Source organism: Arvicanthis niloticus, chromosome 5 (assembly GCF_011762505.2).
Source record: "Arvicanthis niloticus isolate mArvNil1 chromosome 5, mArvNil1.pat.X, whole genome shotgun sequence".
In the NCBI taxonomy this organism is placed as follows: Eukaryota; Metazoa; Chordata; class Mammalia; order Rodentia; family Muridae; genus Arvicanthis; species Arvicanthis niloticus.
The window spans coordinates 63,454,518-63,475,055 of record NC_047662.1 but is presented as its reverse complement, the minus strand read 5'-3'; the positions used below and the strand labels follow the sequence as shown (position 1 = coordinate 63,475,055).

The window sequence follows — 20,538 nt, the reverse complement described above, 5'->3', positions numbered from 1 at the left end:
ACTTGTATATCTAATTCACCAAATGGCCTGCAGCCAGCCTCTACAATTTTACTTTGTTGTTCACACACACAAGAATCAGGTGTAGAGGTGTTTATATGAATTAATATCCTTGTATATTGATTCCCAAAATCTGTGTTCAAAAAACACTGGGGATCTATCATGGGTGTAAGAGGTACCAACAGACTGATGTTCAGGTGTTGCCCAACAACAGGGCATGTGTCTGGCTATTCTTGGTTTGTCTGGGACAGCACTAATTGGCAGTGAGTTTTCTGACTGGCCATGTGTAGTTCTAGATGTTTTGGGACAAATAGAAAATTTAAACGTGGAATTTTAGCTATCTACACATTTCTGTTCAGCATGTAATATAATACACATTGAAGAGCTTTTTAAAAAGCTGGCAATAAACTTTCACATATATGACAAAGAGATTTCAACAGAGTGCCAAGACCATTTTAGTAGAGAAAGAATCATTCCTCAACATTTGATGTTGAATAATGTTAAAAACAAAGATAGTTCCTTACACCATATAAACTTTATTTAAAAATAAAATTCTTAGAAGAAAACAAGACATCAAGCTTGGCAATAGTTTCTTAGGTATGACAGTTCATTTTTGTTGCTGTAACAAAATTCCACATATGGATAAGTTATAAAGAAAAGATATGTATTTCTTATAGTTCTTGAAACTGTGACGTTACCAAGCAAGGAGTTGTGCCTAGATGGTAAAATATATGCCTATATCACGAGCCTTTCTGCCATGTCAGGAACCACACAGTGTGAAAGCAAGCACGCAGGCTCAAGTCTTACAAAGCCACACCTCACCCAGCCTTATCAGCCTTATCTCCCACAGCTCAACCCCTCCAAATACTATTAACATATGAAACTGGAAGTTAAATTTCAAACACAGAGACTCAAAATTTATTCAAATCATACGAAACGACAAAAATACATCAAAATTAAGGGGTTTTGTACACCAATGATATACTATCCAGTATGCCAACCAACTCTCAAAGGTTCAAGTCCACACTGAGCTACATAATAGAAAAATGCTTTCTTTAAATGAAAGAAAGAGCTGGGAGGCAGTGGTGTACACCTTTAGTCCCAGCATTTAGGAGGCAGAGTCAGGTGGATCTCTGAGTTCAAGACCAGCCTGCTCAATAAAGTGATTTCCAATACAGATAGGGTTACACAGAGAAACCCTATCTAGAGGAGGAGGAAGAGGAAGAAGAAGAGGAGGAGGAAGAGGAGGAGGAGGAGAAGAATAAATAATCCCACATGTATTATTATTTTATACTTATCAAGATGACTTTATCAAAGAGTGAGTTTGGTGTTGGCTAGGGTACAGTAGAGCACTCACCAAGTATCATAAGGCCTGCATTTGATCCTCTGCACTGGGAGAAAAATTTAGTGAAGATAAAAATGTTGAATTTCTATTGAGTGGCCATAGGAAATAAAATATAGTTTAACTACTGTGGAGAACAGTGTCAGTTCCTTAAAAGTTTAAAAAGAACACAAAACAAAGGAGAGGGTGGAGCGAGGAACATGACCAGAACTTATTATATACATATACGAAATTGCCAAAAAGTTAAATAATAAAAAATAAAAAACAATTACCACGTGCCCTAAGAATAACAGTTCTACTCTACACACCTAAACAATACCATCATGTGTCGATTAAAGATGCCCCAGCCAATGACTAACCATCATATACAATAGTGGTCCCATAAGATCACATCACCTGTGTTTGAGAGAGGGTTCCATGGTTGAGAGTGCTCACTGCAGAGGGAGTCAGCTCCCAGCATCTGTATATGGTGACTCAAAAACACCTTTAACCTCAGTTCCAGGGATCTCTTTGGCTGGCCTCCTGAATGGATACAATGAACACACAGATACACATATACACATATTTATTTCATCATTGCATGATATGATGATATCATAGCCATCTTGGTTTTAGTTTGATGTTTGTATAACAATAAAATCACTTACCAAAAAAATCAAAATGTGCTTCCATCATTCAGCAACAAGTGACCATATATGTATTGTTTGTGTGTGTGTGTGTGTGTGTGTGTGTGTGTGTGTGTGTGTGTCTGACTAATAAGACAATAATTTACTTAAAATCAACAACACATGATTGTGGTTAATAAATTGAACTAATCAAAGTTTGGTTTTTATGAGAAGAGATCATTTGAGTGAGTGCAGTGAACTTCATAAGAGAAAATAATTAAAACTCCTAAGGGGCACACACAAGAAACTTATAAAACACTTTACATTAAATGAAAAAGATAGAAAAAAATGGGGGAGACTTTATCCAAGTGAAAAGTTATCTGATAAAAATATATTAAATGCTTTTTAGCAGACGGGAGGATACAAATCAAACCAAGACGAGATACAAGTATAGACCTAGTAGAATGCTTAATGTTTAAAATATATAACCATCCAAGAACTTCCGAAAATTTAAAACAAATGAAAACCCATCTACCATTGGCCAGAGAAGAAATAGACAAAAGCCATTGTAAGCCTAAGTAGAAAATGTCTCTTAAAACAGGCCGTATATACACATAGGCAACAAAGCTGCATACTTGGAAGCCTGAAGCAGCACACCCCAAAGGCTTGGAGCAGTGTTCTTTGTATTATAATTACAAAGCTATAAAGAAACTTAGTATTGAGAATAGAGGCACAGTAACTTTTGAACCTTGGCATCAGTTGCGTCTGGAGAGGAGTGGGTGGAAGCAGGCTGCTGAGTTACTTGGTGTGTCTGTTTTTCTTGCAGTCTCTTAGCCAAATACAGTAACAGATGTTGAAATGGTCAACTGTGTTAACCCAAGACCAGGTTCCTTCTAAGAAGGTGGTAGCACCATGCACAAGTCGACTCTCTATATTTATTTTCTGAGGACTCTCAGCAGTATTTTTTTTTTTTTTACTTACATTGCCTTACCTGTACTGTACTTTACAAAAAACAAATGTTATTTCTAAGTACTTAAATAGGTCAATGTTACCGGCTATGGTATTGAGAGGTCTTCATCTCTGAAGCTTACCATCATATTCCCAGCACATGACAAAATATCCTCACAGGTTATTCCAGGTCAGCCTTCTCTGGTCAATGCTACACTTCCCCTGGCCATTCCCTAGCACATGCCCATAGACTATAGGACAGTTAACCGTCCCATTGTGACATAAAGCACATGCCAGTGAGTGTCTGTTATTTGATCCAAAGAAGATCTACAGGGTCTAATGAGAAATCCTACTCAACGATCCTGCCCTCTAAGAAACAAGTATATACTTAGTATGTGCCTAAGGGAGTGCTAAGCTTTGCAACGCCCCCCCCCCCCGGACATAGATAACATGCTATACATCTCCTTTCCCCCTCCCAGTGCAATGGGCCTTGCATAGGCCCTCGCCTCGCTGTGCAGCACAGACAGGTCTTCTGCCAGACCCGGGATGGCATCACCTTACCATCAGAGCAGTGCAGTGCCCTCCCCAGGTAAGACAATGCCTTCATCCTCCTCTACACAGCCCCAATATCAACAATGCAGAGAGAGCTTGATGCAAGAAGGTTGTTGCTCCTCCAATCTTACACAAGGGCTCATCTGCCCTGCCCCCACCCCCATCTTACCCTTTGCCTCCTGCAAACAGGGAGCTTCTCTTGGGCTTTCTTCTCTCAGAGATGAAGTACACATAAGTGTTCTTCATAAAGGTCTGACTCCACAAGAGATTCACACTCATCTCTAGGTGAGCAAGAGGCACCTACACCATGGGCCCCCAGACTACAAGAGCTCAACAAGTTCATCTTGCCATCCTGTCTCTAAAAGTTAGGTCAATATGACAACTTTTGTCCCTAGGTCTCAACTTGTGCCTGTCTACTACTGGCCCCTAGTATACTTTCTTGTAGATGATCCCTTAGGAAAATGGCCCCTTACCTCCGTCTCTTAGCCCAAGATGAGACTCCAAGTTCCACCTTTGCTAGTCTCCATGGTGAGTAGAGCTTGTTCTCTGGTCATGAAGGACTGTAGAGAAGAGAAGATGCATGCTCAGGACAGTGGCCTCCTTAAGGTCCATGCCCATTCATTCCTTAACAGAGCAGAGATCGAGACCTCAACTTACCTACCTACATCTCTGGGTTTGTAGTTTGTTTTCAGATCTGGTTCCCACAGAGAAACTTACCTTTATCATTATCCTCCTACAGGCCTGTGAGCACCCAAAACTGCTGGTCAGAGGCCTGCAGTGTACACTGGAGGGTCAGCCTCTGGACCCTGTGCACAGCAACCTGTGGCAATTATGGCTTCCAGTCCCGGCGGGTGGAGTGTGTTCACGTGCGCACTAACAAGGCTGTGCCTGAGCACCTGTGTTCCTGGGGGCCCCGACCCGCCAACTGGCAACGCTGCAACATCACTCCGTGTGAAAACAGTACGTTCCAATCCCAAAGAACATTCTGCAAATTCCCCACAGGTCATCGGGTACAGAGGGCAATCCCTGGGACTGAGCCTGAACACAGGGCACTGGATCAAGTTCCCTAAGGATTGTGAGCTCGGGCAAGAATTGAACATTTTAGGTGGGGTACACAGGTGTGTGCAAGGATGTGTATACACATGTTCAGACCACAAAAGATGCCAGGATGTGTCCCAAGGGCTTCCACTGTCTTCATCCTGAGCCATAAAAGAGCCAAGGGCTGGATAAAATTGGCCTCCAACACACCTGCAGTCTACCTGGCTGGTACCCACAGGGGAAGACTAAACAATGGTTCACAGAGACCAGGCTACTAAAGACAGAGCACTGTTAACCTTGAAGAAGCATGCAGACTGCCAGCCTCTCAGCCAACTCTGCACCCATCACTGCTCTGCTTCCCACCAAACAAGGACCTGCTGACCCCGCCCCTCCACCCCAGCCCATGTACATCCACTGGAAAGAAACAGGAGACTGTGCCCCTGGGTCCTGTCAGTCATCCATTCGCTCCACCCTCGGGTCTGGAGCCTCTCAGCACCATACCAGTATTTGTATTCTAGTCAGGTAGGGATCTAGTCTCTCCTCCTTAGAACCCAAAATCCAAGTGGGAGCTATTTCCCCACAAAAAGTATAGACAATTTAAAATAAGAGTCTAATTTTCCTCCTCACTAAACTTCACTGGGCAGTCAATTTCCAACACTGAGGCAGAAAGCCTGTAGGCACATGCCCCATCCCTCTGACACACTGGGAGATGTATGATGTATACTCTGGTGAAGTGCTGGTGTTCCTATCAGATGGTTGGCATGTTCAGAAAGTACTGGCTCACAGTGCAAGGACTTGCAAAGCTTACCAGCTACAGGCTGCACCAGTGGTTAAGAACTGAAATGCCACAGTGTCTGGAAGGACTGGTGTGCTGAAGAACAGGCGGCCTGGATAAAGAAAGAAAAGCTATGCAGGGAGTGGTCCAAGCACCTGAGGATATGGACCTTCAACCAAGTCCTTGCTTGCATGCTCTCTCACAAGGAACAGAATTCTGTCCTTCTGAGAACATCTCTCACAAAAAAAAAAAAAAAAAAAAAAAAAAAAGCCCATGGGGGAAAAAGCAAACAGGGAGATGAGATTATCCCAAGAGGAAAGAGATTAAATCTATCAGCCTGAAGTAGAAGCAGCTATCAGATGGAAGCAAAGAAGGACCTGAGACAGCCCCTCCATCAATCAGCCGAACAGCTGCAGGCTGGTGGGGAGGGAATGGCAAAGGGTGGAGCACTCGCTGCCAGAGGGAAAGCTGTCCAGAGGGGCTCCCCACACACCCAGAGGTGCTGGAGAGCCATGGCCGGGTAGACCCCACAGGCAGCTTGCCGAGTGCCTAGGCAGTGCAGCAGCAGCTGTGTCCATGAGCCTCTGTTTCATATCTCCTTTCTGTCCCCCTCCTTCCCTCCTGCTTTCCCAGCTGAGTGCAGAGACACCACCAGGTACTGCGAGAAGGTGAGACAGTTGAAACTCTGCCAGCTCGGCCAGTTCCGATCCCGCTGCTGTGGAACGTGTGGCAAAGCATGAAGACAGGGCACAGGGATGAACTCTACCCTGGCCACACAGAGGACTCATACAACCACCTTGGACATGACTTACGCTTTCTCCCTTTTATTTATTTATTTTCCCCTCCCCACACACCCATGTCCACCTGCACCCATGCTCCTGGGGACCTTGGCGTGTTTTCTTATTCAGTTAGCTGGAAGCAAGTGTTGAGAACATTAAAAGAGATGTCTAAAGGAGGGTTGCAGAGCAGGCCAGGCAGACAGCAGCTCCCTTGCAGAGCTGGCTTCTTCCCGATCTCGGTCTGCAGAGACACAGGAAGAGCAAGCCATAACTATAGGGACAGCCAGGAGTTTATAACACATAGGTACAGGCACAGGCCAACCAGGAGTGCCATTCCTTTGTTCCCTGGTGGTTAGAACAGGGGAGCAGCATACTAGAGCAGAAACCAGGTTAGAATTCAGTTCTTCTGATGGCAGGGTGGGAAACCAAGAAGAGATCTGAGCTGTGCACAGGTGAGTTATGTCAAAAGAGACAAGCAAAATAGGCAGAAGGCATACAGTTATGGAGAAGACAGAGGCTGGGAAGAGAGAGGGAAGGGAAGCTTGTGTGTGCTCCTCAGTGAGAGGAGCTTGCAGGCAGGACAGATTGTTCAAGCAGCCACATGAGACCCGTAGGACAAACCTGTGCCCTGGCACATATGTACAGTCCTGTAGGTTCAACAGAGGTGAGGAAGGGTATTCAGTGTCCTCTCAGGTCACCCTGACAGGTGTGCCCTCATGCGATTATACAAGTGTCTCTACTCCCTCTTTCTATCAAGTGACTTTTGTGTCTGCAGCTGTGGAAAACACAAGGGGTCTGGGTCTGGCTGTGTAGTAAGGTTGCCTCTGGCATCTCCTTACCAAAATCAAGGGTCACTAGCCCTGAACTAACTGCTGCAGTAGGCCAAGGGCATTTGAGGATGAGTACTCTTGGTTTTCCATCTGAATGACTTTGCTGCCCCTTGTTGGGCCAGAGACTGGAATCATTGCTCACAAAGGATTCATTAAGCAACCTGTTTGCTGACAAACATCTATAGGGTGTTGGAACCTTTGCCAGAGATCGGGAGAGGACAGAGGGGTCATGCACGCCCTCAGCCTGCCTTCCTCTCCCAGCCATCATGCATTGGGCCTGGAAGCCCTCCTGAACCACAGAAGAGCTGCTATGCGTCCTATTTGTGCAGCAGGCTGGGAGTAGGGAGCATGATAAGGTGCTATGGCAAAGCCAGAAGATAGCTAAAGACTCACAAGACAGCCCTTGAAAGCTTTGTAACCATCCTCCCAACTACACAAATACTATGGTAATTAGCACACCAGACTGGGTGAATGGACCACTCAGCAGGCTAAGCAGCACACACAATTCAGCAACACGCATCAGCTATGGCTATGACTAAAACAGAAGCCCTTGGCAAATCCTCAGTCTGCAGAGAAGCTTCGACAGTGATATTTGCTTCCTTCCTGAGCGGCCTTAGTTTAGCAGATGAGGCAGGCAGAGCCCAGTAGCCATCAGAGAAGCTGCCCCTCACAAACACACTCACCAAATGCTATCATCCCAGGGCCACCACTGACAGCGGGGCTGCATTTCCCAGCCAGCCTGGAAGTTAAGTTTGGAAGATGATGTTAATCTGTGTCTTCTTAGGTGTGCTATGGACAGTTAGGGTAGGCCTCTTCCTCATCACAAAAATAGGCTCTAAGAAATTGTGTTATTAAAAGTCAGTGTAATGTTTATTTAAAATTAAAGAGAGTGTTTCTATGTATATCTTTTGTGAATATTTATTAGGATTTCTTGTATTAAAAAGTGCAATATTAGTAATTGTACATTGTCATCCAGAAAAATAACTCTTTGGGGGATTTTTATTAACTTCCTGCAGCTGTGTTCCTAAAAACTCTGTGGCGATAATTGTATTCTTCCTAATTTTAAAAGAAACAAAACAGATGTTTAACTCTGATCCACTGTATACGGAGAACCTTGTAAAACCTAATGTGGGATTGGGGGAGAGCAATAGGGCCGATTCATTTGTGACACTAGTTATACATGAAATGAACACAAATTCTGTAATACTAATACAGTTGATTAGTTCAGTAGCTATGAAAAATTGGTGGTCAGTGTTTGAATTTTCTAAAAAGCAGGCATCTTCCAGCTCTGCCACCATCCGAATGTGAGGTTGGAAGTGCCTTTCAGAAGAAGTTGGAGAGCTTAGGTTTGGAGTGGAAAGCAGTGTGCTTCCTTGCATGACATGAATGTACATTTAATATTTGTTCTGTGAATTGTGACTCAGCAGTACCACAAATTATCGGGGCTGCTGGATAATGTGGAAGGAGACACTTCCTCCTCTAAAACACAAAACTGTATTTATATTTTTTGTACAGATAATACAGCTTATTTATTTAAATCATGGTGTCAGTGTCTCTGTGAAACTCATTCTCTTCCTACTTTCTGCAAGGGGTGAAGAAAATCCCTGTTTACTAATTGGTTGGTTCTCAACCAATTATAAGTATCTTCCTGAAATGGAGGAATTGCAGTTTTCAGCCTTTCCCTGGGAAACTGGGGATCCATGCTCAGAAAGGGCAGCTCAGTAAATGACCTTGGAGGAAGGCAGCAGCAAATGAGTGCACATTCTGGCCTGAGTACTGTCTAACAAAAGGACCAGTCATCTCATTGACAGCCTTATACAGATTTAAAAAAAAAAAAAAGCCACAAGTACCTTCTGGAAGAAAAGCAAGGGACAGTGTCTCAGGATAAATGAAGACTCCATTGTAGCTACTAGCCAGCAGGTGTGCACAGGAGGAGGCAGCCATGTGATGGAATTTTGGTTGTGAGTGGAGACTAAGCTTCATGGATCACTACATTTGATCTTCATGCAACCCTGCAATTATTCTCATGTGCATACAGTCATCTTGACAGACAAACACGCACACACACACACACACACACACACACAAACCATCATTTCCCACTGCTTTGAGGTTAATAGTAGATAACAGTTATGCAACATTATAAGCACCATCGTTAGAGCTGTTGTCTTCTGTCCGAAAATCAGTTGGTTTTGTTTACATGGCTCAGACGCCTACATCCCTATTTTTAATATTTTTATAGATTTTTATAGCAATAGAGCTTCTGTGTGGTGTGCAGAAAAGCCAGCCACAAGCACATTTGTAAAGTTCTTCCTAGATAGGTCTAGTCAAAGGGCAATATGTCCTTAGGCCTGGATGATGTCTCTGCAAGACCATTGTGAGAGAGGCTCCAGAACTGGCCCCCAAAATCCCCACCCACAACACATGCAGCACCCTCCAAGCTGAACTCTAGACTGCTTTCTAGAAACTTACCCCAACACATCCATTCTTATTGAGTAATGTTAACAATACATTTGAGAGCTCTTCTTCATTCTCCCATTATTATTCTTTATTCTCCCATTATTAGGTTTTGCTCAAATTATATATAGATAGATGATAGATAGATAGATGATAGATAGATACATAGATACATACATAGATAGATAATCACCAGCAACCAATGTCCTACAGCAACACTGTGGAGAGAAGTCAAAGATGTCAAAGAGAAAACCCAAGAAGACTCAAGTGACAGGGAGGCCTCAAACATAATGTGCAGAAAAGTCTCCAGCTTCAGACACAGATCCCAATAAGAAAACAGAAGAGATTCCTGCCAAGATGCCATAGACTACAGGATAAATGCCTGGAAACTTGACCAGCAACTGTCTTAGAGTTATCATTTGTCATTCTAAAGTCCTTGCTGGTCCTTATGAGCAACCAGAACAAACTAAAGGAGCCCAGAAATAATGCGGGACATTGGGATGAGAACGGTTAAGTGTCACCCAAACTCATTCACACTTCAGCCTCACCATCTATAAAGGCAGCACACCACATAGGATGCAGGATGTTTAAAAATGCTAATTCATTCAGGCTCGAGAATTATCAGGGGCTGCCCGTGCTGAAGGACTCACTGAGGATAATCATTTTTATCATCATCATTCAAACTAACCCTGGAATGACAGGGAGATGAAAGACAGTTCAAGCTACTTTGTGTTATTTCCCACTGTCACCTCTGAGTTTCCAGCTTGAACAGAGAAGGAAGCCAGTCTTTCTTTCAAAGCTTAGTGTTGCCCAGCAGAATAAACAAGAAAGACATTAGTGATCAAGTTCCAAGCTCTGTGTCTTAGAGGGGGGAAAAAACAGATCAAAGCATTTAGCCACGTCAGACCCAAGAAAAGTCCCAACAAGCACTGGAAAACATTTCTCAGAGCAAATGTTATCTTAGAACCTCAGTGTAAAGCCTGCTCTGAAGTCAACATACCCAAATGTATTCATCACTACTGTTTCCTCTGAAGTTACCAGAAAACATGGGAAAGTACTCGTAAGCAAATACGCAAGTGCAGTATGAGCTAAAATAAGGGACGTCTCATCTCTTCGTGTTGCAAATAAGCCAGAAGGGAATAATCCAACTTAATTATTCTCAGCTAATTCCAGACAAGTTATTATCTCAGTAATCCATGGCGTTCCCTAAAGTAGTCAGCGTCCTCCACAAAGGACAAGAAAATGGTTGTGTAGGGAGAAGGATAGCACTGTTAAGAACAATAAAAGAATACTGTTCGGTGAACCAGCCTATAAACAGCTAACTTAGAAGGCAAAACAAATGCTTTCATCTCTCTTGTACCTCATTTCATTCAGTGAGCTAGCTGAGCTAAAGACTTCATGATTCAGACTCAATATACATTGGATATAAGTTAACTCAGAGAAGGTGATCTGCCCAAGTCATGCACTGCCAATTAGGAGATGACCAGTGTTGATACAGCCATGAAGCAAACAGTAAGGAATCAAATGTAACAAGAATTTGACCAAACTTGACCCAAAGTTTTTCTCTGCTCCCTCCCACCCACCATTTTTGTCCACTTAGATATGCTCTAATAGGTCAAATCTAGATCAACATGTCATAAAGTTTGTCACAAACTGTTGTCCTTGGCCTCCCTTAGCTTCTTCCTCAGAGCACCCCAAGTTTTTGTTCCTTTGTCAATAACCCTACACTGAAGGCAGATATTGGCAACCAATCTTTTGGTAAAAAGAGCTGGGTTGTCACCCTGCTTGTCAACCAAAAGTTTATAGTTCTACTCAGATGGCTTCTGTGAGACACCTGGTCCCAATCAACCTCGCAATGTCACGCCTCTGATAAGACAATATACAGCTGTCACTCACTCCTGTGTTTTCAAAGGGCAAAATTCATCTCCAACCAAGCATTTCCCAGGCTACTCCTAACGATATGGTTTATATATATGTAAACAGAAGTTAAATGTACAGTTTTATGTGAGTTAGAAAAGGCAGACAATGGGGAATGGTTCTCTTGTTGAACATAAATAATATTTGTTTAAATGGAGTGCTCAAAGCCTCAGAGATCACGCAGTCAGCATTCAGACCAGAGAATATTCTGGGAAATCGCCTTCTCCTCTGGGACTTCATGTTATCCAGGGTTGACCTTTCTACAAATCCCATGAAGGAGAGTAGACAAGCTGTGAATGACTTTGTTACCAGGTAAGCCACTCCATACGATGTTTAATGGTCAAGGTCAAGAGGTGTGTCATGCCTTGACTTTCTGCCTCTCAATCGAATTACAGTTGTTTTTTAGGGAACAGTTGAAAGGTCAATAAATGACTTAGCTGAGGCCACAGAAGGCAGATAAAGTTGCTCCATCCATCATCTGTATAAATCCTGTCCTGTGGCTGTAGATCAGTAGGTCATAATGCAAGGGCAAATGGCAGAAGCCAGCTCCAAGGACTCCCACCCTGAATTTTTCCACTTACCCAGGCCCCTCCCTACTTGAGTGGAAGGATACTCACCTAAAAGCAAGACCCCATAACCAACTCTCCCATTCATTTGCACAGTGAGGGTCTGCTTTGCCCCTGATGCAGCAGGCATGGAAGACAACCCAAGACTTCATCCACCCCCAGGGATTCTCACTCTGCCTTTTCTCTGCCCGGTGAGTCTCTACACTTCTCACTCATTTCCTTTTTCCTGACTCCCCAGCCCCTTGTCCCATCACATACACCTTCCCTTGCTTTTGACCTTTTTTATTAAAGCCATTAACTCTGGACACATGCACGTAGAACTGGGCACCCAATCCCTGGGTTTAGAGAGCACCCAGTCCACCTGGAGTGACACAACCCACAACAAATGTTAGATCATCCTATTTCAAATGAGAAGTCTGCCAAGCTCTAGGGAAGGCTCCAGGACTTCTTCCCACAGCCTCCAGCATGCAAAGCCTACCACAGTATCCTCCTTCACGGAGTTTTTGCAAAGTTCACCCTGACTACAAAGTTCACCCTTTAAACTCACTCTGCTCTCCTACAACCCATATCAACTTAAGACAGAACTGTTATTCTCTCTGTAGAAATCCCAGTATACATTTGTGTTTATGGAAAGAAATTAAATGGATATCCTGGAGGTAGTCCCCCAACATGTACAATACTTCATCATAATTCACCTCCAGAAGTAAGCATTGTAAGCATTTCAGATATTGTTATAAAGCTGAACAGCTGTTTTGTTATACAATCTTAATTAATTATCCACAAGTAAAAAAGGGCTGTGCTTTAGGCTTGGAAAGAACACAGTAACATGAGTGTTCTGACACAAATACACTAAGGTTCTAGATGCTATGGCTAGAATGAGCCCCTTCAAACTTCAGTGCTACCACAGGGAGGGTCCTAAGAAATAGCATGTTCCTTTCTTTTCTTTTTTTATTGATATTTTATTTATTTACATTTCAGATGTCATCCCCTTTCCCCATTCCCAGCCCAACGCCCTATCCTATCCCTCCTCCTCCTTTTTGTTTTTATACCATTTTAACTTCATGCAAGTATTAAGGTCAGTTCTAGATTGAGGAACTAGCAATACAATAGATGCAAATAGTCAAGGAACAAGCAAGACAATAAACCCAGATAGTCAAAGAACAAGCAAGGTATTAAACAAAGTTCCCTGAACACTCCAGTGATCGCTATTTCTAAGGGCTTATCAGGATGACCAAAATATCTGAGCCAACTTCCCTGCCCTAGCCCAAAGTCATTTTCATGTCTGGAGCCTACTTCCTTGCTCTAGCCTAATATTTATATTCCTGCCTGAAATTACTTCTTTGTTCTAGCCTAAGATTTAGATTCTTGCCCGCAATTACTTCTTTGTTCTAGCCAAATGTCAGATTCCTGCCTGAAGCGAGGTGACACTTTCTAAGAGGTAATCATGACAGCTCCTCCCCAAATGTCTGGGAACAAGAATGGCAGTCCGAAAAAAGGAGCTTGATGGACTGAACTGAATCTCTTTTTGCCCTTCCAAGCATCTGCCATATGAGAACATGTGGGACTGTGAAAGGATAGTTTGGTTCCTGGTTAGACACAGGCCTCAAACCCCAGATCCTAATGGGACAACAGCAGGTGTTTGGCCATGCCCCAGACTCCAGGCTCCTGACGCGTGTCCAAGACTTCCATTGGTCCATGCTTTTCAATCATGTAGGGCATTGCAGCCCCTCCCAAAGAGGTTTGTGTTACCTAGCACAGGTAGAGGGCGTGACCGTGACAGGCCTCAGCCTCAAGAGATTTCCATATTAATGAGATACCTAAAGGCCAGAGGGTGCAGTCAATTAAGTATTCTTTCTCAGACCCTCCTCCTTACAAACGGTATTTAACCAAACGCTCACCCTGGGGATACAGCTCATACTCCAGCCCATAGCCCCCAGTGTCTGTTCTTCTGTGGTTCCCAGCAGTCTCTGGGAGCCTAAGGACAGATCACCAGCTCCCAGGTCAGCCATCAGCCTGGAGACTCCCCACTCAAGAGCCCTGCACCCTGCGGGACTTCAGACTGAGTGAGGTCTCCCTGCCAGGTGCCATGTGGAGTGAACTCAGTCAAAAATCCCACTTGCTTCTCTCCGGAACCCACCTCCCTGAGCCACTGGGGCAGAAGACACTCTTGAATCACAACTCCTCCCAACAGGATCCATGAACGTCCACTCACAAGCTAGCTGCCCCATAAGAACACAATTTTCTTTACAAGGATGTTGAAGCCCACACTGTCTGGCTTGGGGGCCACTGTGTCCCACTTGAGCTGTTGCTCCGGTCTGTGGGTCAAGGTCTAGCAAGAGAGAGAGTGGGGATGAAGGAGAAGAAATGGGAAGAATGGAGACAAGATAGAGGTTCTGATCAAGTCTCAAGTCTCTCTTATTGAAGGGAAGTCTGGGGTATTTATATGTTTTGCCACATGCCTTGTAGGTGTGGATACCATGTGCACCTTGCAGGCATGTCTTGCAGTGTGTGTCTTACAGGCATGTATAGCGTGAATAGCATGTGCACCATGTGCCTTGTAGCTAGGGGCATTAAACAGCAAAACAAGATATGTGGGATAAACAAGATATTTATCAGAGTGTGCTCAGCTGTTGTAGGCTGTTGAAAAACAAGTCTCTTGTCAGGGTATATGGCTCGAGATGGCTGCAAAGATAATAGCCGCTTTTTGTTACGAGTCGGCTCCCAACACAAGGATACAGCATTCAAAGCACCATCTTGGAAGCCAAAAGTAGCTCCTAGAGCACTGGCAGCTTGACCTTGGCTTCCTAATCTCTGGAACCATGAGGAAAAAAATTTTTTTTTATAAATTACCCATTCTGCTGCATTCTTACAACAGAAATGGACTAAGTTTTACCCAGGGAATCTAGCAGCACTGTGATCAAAATCTAGCTAGATTTGGGTTCTCTGAGCCCAGCTCTGTTTATTTGACCTGACCAGAAGAGGTTTCATCTATTGTTACCATGGAAACACTGACCTTGGAGCCACTATGTATTAACAATAGGACTTACTCAAATACAAGGAGCAGGTTATTCAATGGCATTGGGTTGGGTTGATTAACATTTACTTGCTTACTCTAGAATTTGGCCTTGTGGTTGTCACACACCACTGCTGATGGTCAGACCATGCAAGTAGAGACACAGCACTTCAGCCCCTGGCCCACTTTTACTTGCACCTTCTCTTCTGAAAAAGAAAAATTACTTCAATGCACAAAGAAAGGTCCTCAAAGGATGATGCGGATTATACCAACCCTGTTTTAGCTCATCTATAATTCCTGCTGCCAAAGAACAAGACTCTTTACAAAGGTATCTTCTCCTCCATTCCCTGATCTTCCCTCCCTCCACTGCCCACAACTACTTACTGGATTCATGATTAAAGGATAAAATTAAGCCTGCCATCTGGCCTAACTCCCACTCTTTCTTTCTTGAAGCACCCAGAGCACAATCAAAGTTATTTACCCATCCCTGGTGCCTGAAAACCCTCCTTCCAGAAGGTTCTTTTCTCCTAGAGGGCTGAGGGTAGAGTGGAAAACAAAGAACATTGTTTCCAAACATCAGAGGAGAGCGTGATCACTCCTTATTAACTAGAGAACAAGGATTTATGTAGAAGCCTGATGCTTCATTCTGCAGAAGAAGCCTATTGGCTCCTCCAGCATTCAAGTGCCCCACCTCAGTCCTCCACAATCTCAATGGATAGCAACTGTGACCCTGAACTTATTCAGACAAAATTCTGGATCATTCTCTAATCAGCAACATCCATGACCTGCCTTTGAAACATATCCAGAATGTAACACTACTCTCATGACTCCCAGACCTCTACCCCTTAAGAGTCAGCCTGCCTCATGCTCCAATAAGCATGCTTGCCACCTAGCCCTGATCCAGCCAAGCCACCTACAGTCTCCTCAGACACTCTGAATGACCACAAGGCATTTGAAGTGTACTTCAAAAAAATATATACTTTGAGAATGTACTTTCTGAAGGAATGAATAAATAGATAGGTAGATGGAGGACAGAGGAAGGAAAGACAGGAGTAGGGAAGTAGAAAGAGAAAGAAGAAAGGAGAGAGGGAGGGGAAAGGAAGGAAGGAAGGAAGGAAGAAAGGAAGTTAAAAATACCTTTTTTTCCTTCAGTAAACCCCAAAGGGCCATCTTCTACAGTAAAGAAAAACTGTTTTTAACAGAGAGCTTAAAAATTTGCATTGATCATGGTGATACATTCCTATAATCCCAGTATAAAGGAGGCCAAAGCAAGAGGACAGTGAGTTTAGGGCCAGCCTGAGCTATATAGCAAGACCCTGATTAAACACACACACACACACACACACACACACACACACACACACACACAAAACCTTTTTGTTGTTTTACATTTCCTTCAAATACCTTCCTTTCTTGCATTTCCAAAGAAGTATACACTGTGTAAAGTGTAAAGTAACCCTATTGTAATCTAATCAACACTTTAATCTGTGTCTCTGTCTTATCTCTGTTTCTGTCTTTGTCTCTTCTTTTTCTCTGTCTCTGTCTCTTCCCCCCTTCCCTTCTTCCTCTCCCCTGTCAGGTGTGTATATATACATTATATGACAAGACTAATTTGAATGCTGACCCCTACAAGTTGTAGTAGAGCAAGCGCTTGCACGTGTGCATGCATACACACACACACACACACACACACACACAGAGCTTCCATACTCAAAGTAACATATCTATAAACTACATTTTTTAACTCATCCCAACTCCTTCTTTACTCCCAATCTAAAAGGCCTTTCCATCTCTCTTCCAAAAGACCATCGAAAAGTGCTTCTCTATCCCACGAGTTCACCTTATATACAATTTCATCTAATCCCCTGAGCGACCCTGTGTGGAATTTGCCAAGTTGCTCTCTGAGCCTCTGCTGCCTGCTTGGCAAGGGTGCAGTGTGGACTAAGGGAGATGGCACAAACTGTGCTTCTACAGTAGTCCACAGGGTTTTACACAGGACACATACAAGCCCATGGCCCGTCATAAACTTTCCCAGGCTCCCTTCAGCCTGCACTCTGGCTGTACCTAACTTCCCATTTATCAAGAAGCCACAATCTAAGTAGTCAACAGCCAGGATGTTTCAAAATTCAAGGAGGACCCTAAGGCCCTGCAGAGTCCAATGAGGTCCCTGGATCATCAAAGAAGACTGCACCACATGTTTGTGTGGCATGTGTATTTTATTGTCTTCCAAACTTACTTGAAAAAAAAAATTTATGAAGAGTACTTGGCAGTATTTCTTGATGTGTGTTCCAATAGGTTTTACACAATAAAAAGGACTTATTGTCAGAGTTTAAAAATGATGTTTCTGTCTGCTCAGCATTCATCCCTCCCTTCCCTGGAAACTACATTTCAGTTCTCCCTCGAGAGCTCACCCCACCTCCAGCCTTCTGTTATTCACGTGGTTCACATGGGTTGACCCCAGACATACTCCTCCATGCAGGGGTGGACCCCAGTTTAGGCCTGGACAATAGGCAATTTTTCTATTGCCATGACAATCAACTTGGGAATCAACATGAGACTTAAAGCCAGCAAGAGATTCCACTCCAGGATCTTTACTGGAACCTCTGGGCTAGCGAGGTGAGAGGACACTGTAAGCTTAGAATTGCTAGAAATGCTCACACTGTCCAGGCCTGCCTTAGGAAGCAACAGGGAAAAAAACATAAAGCCAACAGAGAGCAAAACCTCATCACATTAATGGAGCCCCTCCCTCCAACTACACCTACAGCCAACAGTGAAGTCCTAGATGATATAGTTGCCCGGACCAATGAATTGTTTTTCCTTGAGCACTTATTATTACAGGGATGCTAATTCCTACTATAGGTTACACTAAGTTAAACAAGGCTTCTTTACTCTAGAGCATCCCAGAGACTTCAAAATATAAACATGCATTATGCTTCTGCATCAGAAGGATACGCAGAAAGCACTCCCCACACATGTCTAATGAACTGCTTTGGAAAGACCATATCATGGGGCTTATAGTCCTCAAGAAAACACCTTAAGAAAGGCTAATACACATTACCTGTCTGTTAACCTAATATTAAAATACTGCAAATCCCCATTCCCTTGTTATTCAGGATAAACGAGGCAAATGGGAATTCATTTATTCAACACTGTTGATGCATTTTTCCAGCCTTTAAAAAAATGTATGCGTGTAATTTTTTAGTCATTTTCCTAAATTGGGGTCATAAGCACAAACCATAGTATATGTTTCCCAGACTTAATAAAATATGTGCGCACATATACAGACTTCTCTTTATTGCATCAGGGTCATAATTCTTGAACTGTTATACTTTTGATTTCCACCTTTTAAAATATTTTTGGTCTCTAGTCTCACTGCCAAGTTATCAGCTATCGTTCCTTGTTATAAATGTGTCTCCCTCTAGCTGTAACCCCTCAGACTCCTCTGTGGTTAAGGGGATAATAACCCAAAAACCTCGGGTGGGCTGAGAAACTCCTGAGCAGAATGTAGGCATGCTGACAACAGTTCCTGAAGTATGTTAGGATCCCACACATCCCTGATAAGATCAACATGGCAACCTCCCCACAATGGGATTCACAACTTTTAGGCTGCAGAGAAGCAAATCTGCACATAATATTTTCTACCCCAAGGGTTTCCTTTTCCCTGCCATAAAGCCTCAAGGCCCCTGTGCCTGGGCATGCAGTCTTTGGGAAGAGCAGGATGGCAGAGCAGAGTTCAGAGTGATAGCAGAGCCATCAGATGCATTATGTAGGCTGAGTGGCAGCACTTGGAATCTATGCCAAGGATGATTTGTTCACCTCGCAGACTGCTGGTTTCTAGGTTTCTAGGTTCTTGCTTGGTTTTGAACCGTTAAAAGACCTGGACTGTAGAAAATGTTGCAGTCAAAAAAAAAAAAAAAAAACCACCTCTAACAGTAAGCACTGAGCTGTTCTTAGAAACTGTAAAATAAAGTGGTTTTTTTTCCTTCTTTAAACCCAAGAGGACCCATAGTCCAAAGAAAAATTCCATTCCTTGGTTTATAAGTCATCCATTGGCACACAAGTCAGATTTTAGACATTTTTCAGGCATGTTGCGTGCCTCTAAGTCTCAAGTCACTATTTGCCTGCTTAAAAAGTACTTGTGGGCTTCCCCATCCCACCCCTCCCATTTATGGTCTATAATGGAGTGGATGGAGATTGGGGGAAAGATGAAGTAATTACACCTTTCTTTGTCGTTGAAGCTGCAATGCTGACCCAAGCAGGTAGCAGAAGGAAGCAAGGCAGCTAATACAAATGCAAGCAGAGGAGTAGGAAATCCATGGATCCGTCAGAAAAATTGGAGCTGGGTTTGTAGCCACTCTTGTCGGGGAAAAGACATCAAGATTTCTCAAGTCAGTAGAGCTAACGATCCAGCGTCAAGGACTCCAGGCACCCGGGTCTCAGGACTTGAACGGAAAGAAAAGCCCAGCTCACCATTTTGCTCTGATGCCTTTTCCAGAATGCAATACAAAGGTTCTAGAAGGTTCATGGGCTCCTGGGCTCCTCTTGCACCTTCAATATCAGGTGGAGCCAAGCACCTGCTCAGAAAGCCATTCGCAAAATTAGAGTCTGTTCTGCCAAAGAAAACACTCCTCCTGTCCCCACTCCACTTCTAGCATTTATGCTCAGAAGGGCCTCTGTCTTTCCCCCTTGAAGGCCTGCTAAGCAGATATGGGGCTTGGGCAATAGCTGGAGGGACTAGGGAACCATTAATCTGCAATTAGGACTGTGCTTGCCCCCACCTGCCTCACCTGCTTGCTCTTGACAAGCACACAGCTGAAAAGCATCATTTCATTTTAGCAATCAGAAGCATTAGAAAATCTTGAGGTTCCCAAACACTGTCACCTAACAGGGAAAGGGAGATACTACAAAAACTTAAAATCCATAGCTACCCAAGAAAACTTCATCTAAACTAATGGAATGTAAAGTAATAGACAGAGCTCAGCCCTCCGTAGCACCATAAAGTAATAAGGGAAAGTACAAGCCGCCAAGGGACAGATGTAACTAATAGTCCCACCCAGCTTTAACACCCATGACCCACATGGCCAGCATGGCAGATCTCTGTAAAGGTGGGACTGTGATGTAATTGCTGGATTGGTATAAGCATTTTCAAATGAATAGTGGGTTTTTTTAAGATGCAACAAAAATAAAATCTGTTATTATAGATTCCCTGTTATCACTGTGACAAAACAGCTGAGTGAAGAGACACTCTCTTTTTAAGAGGGTTGATGTCTGTTTCGGGAGCTTTGGGGGAGGGAAGTGGGTACCACTGGTGTCACTGCTGCTGTTGTTTTGAGATGGAGTCTGTGTAACCTTAGCTGTCCTGGAACTCAGTATGTAGACCAGGCTGGTCTCAAGTGCAGAGAGATCTGTAGGTCTCTTCCTCCCTAGTATTGGGATTAAAAGTGTGAGACACCAATCCAGGACCAAACACAACTCCTTTTCTTTTTACAAAAGCCCAAACCCACTCTTACTTACTTACATTTTCTTAGTTTAAGTCCAGGAGGGGTACAACATCATGGGCTATGTGTCCAGGAGAAAGATTGCTGCAGAATTTAGTTCAGACCATGCCACTGTTTCTGTGGGTTGGAGTTACCTTTCCCAGGTTATTCTGGCTTTGTCTGGGTTTGCTTCCAGGAGTCACTGGGTTGTTTTTGCGTTATACACATTAGCACATCTCTTC

The 20,538-nt window shown here is 43.6% G+C and overlaps 1 protein-coding gene across 4 annotated transcripts in view; it reads left to right on the top strand.

Moving 5' to 3' along the window:
• The window catches only part of Adamtsl1 (ADAMTS like 1), an 877,745-nt gene extending 869,341 nt beyond the window's left edge, over window positions 1-8,404 (top strand). For 2 of the 4 annotated variants that reach the window (XM_076934699.1, XM_076934698.1), the window contains 3 exons: window positions 3,372-3,481; window positions 4,184-4,404; window positions 5,891-8,404. In XM_076934699.1, coding sequence (XP_076790814.1) covers window positions 3,372-3,481; window positions 4,184-4,404; window positions 5,891-5,997 — 438 coding nt within the window. In that variant the 3' untranslated portion in view covers window positions 5,998-8,404. Of the gene's footprint in view, window positions 1-3,371; window positions 3,482-4,183 lie in introns of all 4 variants that reach the window. The other 2 variants (XM_076934696.1, XM_034501637.2) reach the window with 1 other exon arrangement.
• Window positions 8,405-20,538: the final 12,134 nt, after the last annotated feature.